Raw genomic sequence first — 7,162 nt, forward strand, 5'->3', positions numbered from 1 at the left:
CTCCTCTGCATTGAGGGAGAGAGGGTTTTCAGCAGGAGACATCAAGGACCACACTCATTGACAATTTACAGGCACATTGTTGAGGATTTCAATGTGTTTTATTGTCAGCCTTATAAGGTTCAACATGGTGAACCACTGTTACCAGGAAAGCAGCAACTCCTGCCCTCACAGAACAGAGCACTAGCACAAGTCACACTGAACCACATGAGTTACAGGCACCGTTTCAGGGGAGTTCAAACACCCTCTGCTGCAAAGGGAACCAACAGGCAATTCTGCTTGTATCAGGTTTGCAGAAATTGCTCTCTTTATGAGGTTACTCAGAGACTTCATGAGTTTTTATTCCAGCTGTAGCCTAAGATTTCCTTCAGGTATTCTGCCGCCTATGTGTCCCATGATGTGGGTAAGAATCCATTGCTGATACATTGAAATGTTTTAAAGTTTGAGTAATTAATTTGGGAAGTTCATTTATTTCAAATTCTGAAAAAGTCTTAATATTAAATGTTAAAGAAGAAACTTTTTAGTTTCTTCATGACTGAAAAACATAGCATTATTCACAGTTATGCAAAACTGTAGTATAAGAACATACAAAGAAGGTCTTGATCAGATCTCAGACTGAGGAAAAAGAGGATTTATCAAATATCCTGGGAATTTCAGGTACCTGTTGTGTGTGTGTATGCACACATACAGGCACATACAAACTGATCACTGCAATGGCTCAGTCTTCAGGCAGATCTATTTCATACAATTACCAACTTGTTTATCCAGTGGCAGCAGAACAAACCAGCAGTTTGAAAGCAGAAACTAGACACAGACTTGGTACCTAGGTTCTCTTATCTAAACTAAAATTATTAATTCGTTATCCAGATCTAGCCAGATGTTTGTACTTCTTTATAAAAACAAATGAGTCAGATCTAAATTATTTTAAAGATATTTAAAATATTTAGAGCAGTGACATGCTTGCCAGGTAAGGGATTTAGGTTTGGTTTTGCAATGACTATTAAAATCAAATGTCATGATTTCCTCAGAACAGGAGCAAGTCAGTTGGAGAATCTGAAAACTCTGCATGAGTTTATATCATCTGATATTTACACATTAAAAAAGCTCATAGTGTTTTGTCTAAAACCAAAAAAAGGCAGGTGAAACTGCAGCTGAGGTTTGACTTGGGCAATACTTTAAAATATAAATTAAAAATCCAGCAATAGCTGCACTGCACAGAAGAAATTAAAGATTTATACATAAGATAATTTTAAGCCACTGATGTTTCTCTCATGAATTCCTCCAGGACAGTCACTACATTCCTGGCCTCTGGCATTTCTGCATGTTCTACTTTCACAATCTTCAGCAGGATGTCTCCACTGCCACAGTTCTTTAGGAACAGGTAGCACTTGAACAAGGCATAGTGGTTCATTTCGGCCTGGCGGATAAACCTCTTCAGGTTGTTAATGTCCTGGATAGCCTGGGCAAAGAGTAACAGAACATTTGCTTATCCTCCTACACGGAATAGAAACACACTATTGTGGGAAATAAAGGATAAATAGCAGGAGAAGCAAAAGCATTTCCAACGGAAATTTTGTATTACTACTTAAGAGTAATGTAAGAATTGAATATTGTCTTGGATGCATATTATAGCTTCCACTGTAATGATGCAAAATGTGTGGACACAACGTGATGTGTCCAACGTGTAGCATGAATTCTGTTATGACAGCTCACCTAAGAAGTGTTAGCTACTGAACCACTGTTACCAGTTACATGAGATGGTGTGTGCAAGTCTCAGATTAACAGTATTTGAAGAAAACAACAGCAACAATTAAGGTGGGTCTTACTTTAAATTTGAGAAAACACCTTTGGAGCATTCACTGAAGAAACTTTGACACTACTTTACAGCTGTTCTTGTCAACTTCAGTAAGCCAGCCCTCAAATTAAGCTTCAGAGTTAGTCAGTTAACAGACATATAGATATCGTAACAACCTAAAACTTTTAATCAGTGCAAAACAGTATTTTGTATCTAGTATTTGCACCCACAGTAACCCAAATATCTTATTCAAGTTTTTAACATATATGAACAGGTACCTTCAATTTAAAGTTTTCCAAAATCTGCCGGAAGAGAAATGGATTTCCACCTTCAGCACCATTTGCAAAAGCTTGCATCCAGTCCTCACAGAATCTGTTGCTTCCTGTTCAATGTTCAGGAACACAGAGAACAGATGAGAAAAAGCAAATGAGCTCAACATAAATATACAGCTGCATTCACCTGGCTTAATCACTCTCACATAAGTGATAGCAATATACCTGGGCCAGGAAATAAGTCTTAAGGAAAAACAGTACACACAGAAAAGAAAAGCAAACACAGCTACAGTGATTACACAAGATTGTGTTCTGATTAGTGAATCCCTTTTCCCAACATTTGTCAAAACCACAACAGGAAAAAAGTTCTGCAGATTCCCTGAATTGTACAAGTCATACTTTCCCGGTTCACAAACTAAATGTACTGTGGATTTTACTACCAAGCATTTTCAACTCAGAATTCCAGTGTGTCTGGTGTAACAAACTACTCTGGTACCTCACAGGAAAACAGAACCTAAAGTTTCTGGGCCTATGATCTGAATATCCTCAACTGCCTCTAATGTCACAGCTCTCAGCAGCTGATGGATCCAAGGGAACAGCAGGAAGTGTTCCCAGCTGTAATCTCACCTGCATTATGCAGCTGGGGCTGAGGCCCACTACAGTCTATAACCATGGACTTGTGCTGTTCCTCTGTCATGGCGATGCACAGGGAGGTCATTGTGCCTTCCTGGACAAGTCCTTGGAGGCTGGCAGCTGCCAGGAACCTGACACAGAAAGCTCTTGTCAACTGCTTGCTCCTGCACACCAAGGGGATGGTCAGACACAGTAGCCATGTTACTCAAAGGTTGCTTGGGCTCTAAGTATCTTTACCTGCTGATGTCCTTTTCTGTTCTTTCATCTGCATTTTTGACCTCTACAGGAGTGTAACTCAGAGCCTTAAACAAAAAAAAGAAACGAAAAGAAAAAAAAAGGAAAAAGCTGGATGCAACTTCAGTATTACTTCTGTAGCTATACTGCAGTTATGAGCAATTAATACATAATGTGGTACTTTAAAAATTGTTCTTGTCAAGGCAGTACTCTCTATTATCGCCATTGCAGCCAGTTCTGCACTCAGAAGAAATTCAGCAGTTACACTCTGTTAGCTGTTCCATCCAGAACCTCCTCAAACCCAGGGACTAGAGCTAGGATTAGTCTCTTTTCTGCTTCCAGTGAATTAACAAGACACATACACAATATAACATCCCTTTTCATTCAGACAATTATGGCCTGGACAGACTGCTCATGCTATTTCTGATTTTCTTACTCTAATTTCAGTGTGGACACTATAAGGTAATTTTTTAAAGAGATATAAGAAATTGTTATGTGCTTCTTTAGTAATAAGCAGGGTAAAAGAGCTTGCTCTGAATTTAAAAAAAAATCAACCAAACAAAAATAATCCCAAAAAACCCCAACAAAAAGAACAAAAAATGAGGGTTTTTAATTTCCTCCTGCTGGGAAAGCAAATGAAAGAAATATTTTACACATGCTGGAGTCACTGAGATGCCTTTTGAAGGTTTTTTAGCTACCCAGCTTTAAATACACTTACAGCATGTAGCAGAGAGGCAAGTTTGTCCTGGAAGAGCTGCACAACCCTCTGGATAGGGCAGATGGCATCCTCAAACCAGCTCCTCAGGTAGGGGCTAACATAGGCCTCCAAGTTTTTTTGCTGTAACACATTGAAACATTAAAGCTTTAACTAAAAATCAGATTTCTACATCAATAGAAGCCTATTAATAATCCACTCAAACTAAGATAATTGGATGTTGGAACTTTCTTAATCTCAAACCACAGTGAACTAAAATAATGAGTTTGAGATTTAAAGCTTCACTTTATCAGCAATAAAAGGCTTTGCATTTTAAGAAACAGCCAGAACTGTAATATTATGGTTTTTATTGAGTGAAAACCATGCAACAGCAGATGTGATGACAAAAATGACTTAAAATGCAGAACTTCCACTAGAAAATTGTGACAAGAAACCCACAAATGTCCTTTCTTAACATTCACAACTGGTAAGAATTCAGGTGGACAGTGATAAGTTCCTTACAGACCATTACCTTCTGATAGTTACTCTTCTCTCCAAATTTAACTGTAAGTGACCTTTAAGAGATTTATGACCTACACAAAAAGGTCCCCCCTTTCTTTTTTTCTTTTGACTTGTGTGGCTGATAGCACCTTAGACATTCACTGTACTACAGTGAGTCAAGTATCTCTCCCTGTGTTTCATACTGGTACTTAAAACACGTATTTTGTCTCTATAGATTATATCTTCCAGATGGTTTTAGCAAACCTGCATAAATACTAATTTTCACCACTTTAAAAAAAAAAAAAGTTAGGCTTTACCTCCAAATCAAGATTTATCTTCAGATTTTGAACATATTTGTCCAGCTCAAGTCTGAAAGTGTCTTCTTAAGGAAAATAAGATGCATCAGTTAAGACCTCTATTTTTTCCTTTCAGTACATGGCTGTTACTGACTTTTGCAGTTACTGAAAGGTGTGCACAAACGAATGATTTCAAGTAGGAACAGACAAAATGACAAGATAATTTTTACATCACCTCCCTCTCCATACAGGTAAAGAAAGTTAAAGATAAGGATATAGTTCCAGACCTTTCTCTGAGCCACCTAAGAAACAAACCACATATTCTGGAGCATTGATGTCTGATTCCAACGTTCCCATTTCCAGAAGACTTTCTTGTTGGAAACGACAGTAGTAACACCCAACTTTACCTTCTGGTATACTATGAAAAAAAAAAAAAAATTACTTTCTTCCAGATACATCACAATAAATGAGTGCAAAAAACAAACATTCAGGATTTCTGAGGTTAGCACTGAAGGCTCCTATGGCTGTGGCAGGTGCAGCCATAGATGCAGCTCTTAGAACTTCTATTTTTTCTTCTGTATGATCAGAGTTGTTTAAAAGGAAATAATCATAAACATCTGAAATATTTTTAAAGTATTCAAACAGTAAATTATTTAAAATAATATTTTTCTCAAACTTACCTAAAAAAGGAAAGTGCCATTATGTAACGATATTATTAACAGCAAAACAGATTATTATAAACAGAAATAATCATAAACATCTGAAATATTTTTAAAGTATTCAAACAGTAAATTATTTAAAATAATATTTTTCTCAAACTTACCTAAAAAAGGAAAGTGCCATTATGTAACGATATTATTAACAGCAAAAACAGACCGGGAACATGGAATCAGGATTAAACCTAAGTACAGTAGCAGGCAGGCAAGATGTGCCCATGTTCCTTACAGCTCTCATTAACCAATAATTTCAAAATTTTACCTCAGCCCCACTGATGCTACATTCCCCATTCCTTCAAACAGCGCTCCTTTAGTAAGGCGCTTAGCGATGAAACTGCGCAACTCCGTCTCCGCTTCAGCTGGTAAGTTGGTGTCCAGCAAGGAGAGGCTTTAAAAACCAGAAGAAATCGTTACCAAAAGGCAAATGTTATTGTTTAGTGTCTCTCAGCACATGCAGAACCTGCCTCTAGCAGGGGGCTCCCTGCGATCTCTCTCTGGTGACAGCTAAGGCAGCTCTGTGACTTTTGGCCCATCATGAGCAGTCAGTGGTTTGCCCACTGACCAGGAGTCTGGAGATGCGTAGTCAGCTCATGCTGACCTTCCCAGCTACAGACAAGACACTGCCCTCTTTGTTCCTACGTTTCCCCAACTGTAATACAGAGTTGATGGAAATGTCCATTGAAAATTAATAAATTCTTGTATGTTACCTACATGAAAAACTAAGTCAATACAGCAATATCAAGTACTAGTAGGAAAAAAAAAAAAGTTCAAACTCAAGGATGATAGTTTCTGTTTAATACATTACTTGAGCTCTATGTGTGTCCATTCCCCAGGTATTCCAAAAGAAGTGCCTTGGGGACTCCAGAATGCTTTCACAAGGAGTGCAGAGGACCTAGCAGCGATCTGACAGCAATACGGCAAAGACTTCCAGTCTCGGTATTCCCGCGATTGTGCTGCTCTGCAGCTTGGCTTTACCTGAAGTCTTCGGTGGAGGGTGTGTGTGCCACGGCGCCTCCGGCACTGCCATCCCCGCCGGCGGCTCCCTGCTGCGCGGACCTGGAACCCAAGGCATTGCCGCAGTGAGTTTACAGCCGTGACACGCAACAGGGAACAGCGGCTGATGCACGGAAAAGGCACGGCCCGAGGGCAGATAAAAGCAGGAGCAGGGAATCCGTGCATTGTGGGAGGGAAAGAATCTCACCGGGGAGAAAGAGAGGGGGGGAAATTAAAAAAAAGGAATTCAGGGAGCTGGGAACGGCCAAGGCCTGGGCACGGCCTCCCCGCGGGGGAACCCGGCGCCTCACCTGCGGTAGCCATAGAGGCCGTGGTAGGTGCAGCCGTGCCGCTCCGGCCGCCGCTCCTCGCCCGCGCCGCCGCCCTCCTCACTGCTCTCCAGCTCCCGCTCATCGCCGTCCGGCAGCGCCGGGAGCATCGCGGCCCCGGCCCCGCCTGTGCCGCGGGGAGCCACCGGGCCGCGCTGCCGCCCCGCCCCTCCCGGCCCCGCCGGCTGTGCCGTGAACCCGCCCCGGGGCCCGGAGCTGGGAGGAGCCTTCGGAGCGCACGGGCGGTGTCCTCACCTCACCGAGGGCCGTACCGAGCCCTGCTGAAACGGTTCCGGCTGCTGCAGCTCCTCCGTTTGTGTAATGCACGGAAATATGCAATACAGGCGCCGCAGTGCCTCTGTCAGTACAAGTAATCCTTCAAAACCGGTCACTGACTTAACGGCAGGACCTACTCAAATCACATTTAGAATTATAGAATGGTTTGGACTGGAAGAGGATTTGGCAGGATTAGCCATGCTGTCTGCTTTTTAAAAGTTCTGCTTCTGAAATACTTTTTCCGTGTTAAAACAGCACAATTGTTAACGCGGGCTTGTGGCTACCGGGTAGTTACAGAATCACAATCACAGAATCGTTGGGGTTGGAAGGGACATCTGAAGATCATCCAGTCCAACTCCCCTGCCAAGGCAGGGGACCCTGGAGCAGGTGACACGGGAACACATCCAGGTGGGTTTGGAATTTCTC

General features: G+C 41.6%; 1 protein-coding gene across 1 annotated transcript; it reads right to left on the reverse strand.

The window, feature by feature from the left end:
* Positions 1-76: 76 nt before the first annotated feature.
* Positions 77-6,630, reverse strand: C20H17orf75 (chromosome 20 C17orf75 homolog). The gene is made up of 10 exons (XM_059864071.1): positions 6,443-6,630; positions 6,114-6,194; positions 5,401-5,526; positions 4,700-4,840; positions 4,444-4,501; positions 3,650-3,769; positions 2,935-2,999; positions 2,692-2,828; positions 2,071-2,174; positions 77-1,456 (listed from the first exon to the last, which is right to left on the reverse strand). The coding sequence occupies exons 1-10, from the start codon at positions 6,568-6,570 to the stop codon at positions 1,247-1,249; spliced, it is 1,170 nt and encodes a 389-aa protein (XP_059720054.1). The 5' UTR covers positions 6,571-6,630; the 3' UTR covers positions 77-1,246.
* Between the last annotated feature and the right edge of the window lie 532 nt (positions 6,631-7,162).

This window comes from Haemorhous mexicanus, chromosome 20 (genome assembly GCF_027477595.1).
Source record: "Haemorhous mexicanus isolate bHaeMex1 chromosome 20, bHaeMex1.pri, whole genome shotgun sequence".
Taxonomy (NCBI): domain Eukaryota; kingdom Metazoa; phylum Chordata; class Aves; order Passeriformes; family Fringillidae; genus Haemorhous; species Haemorhous mexicanus.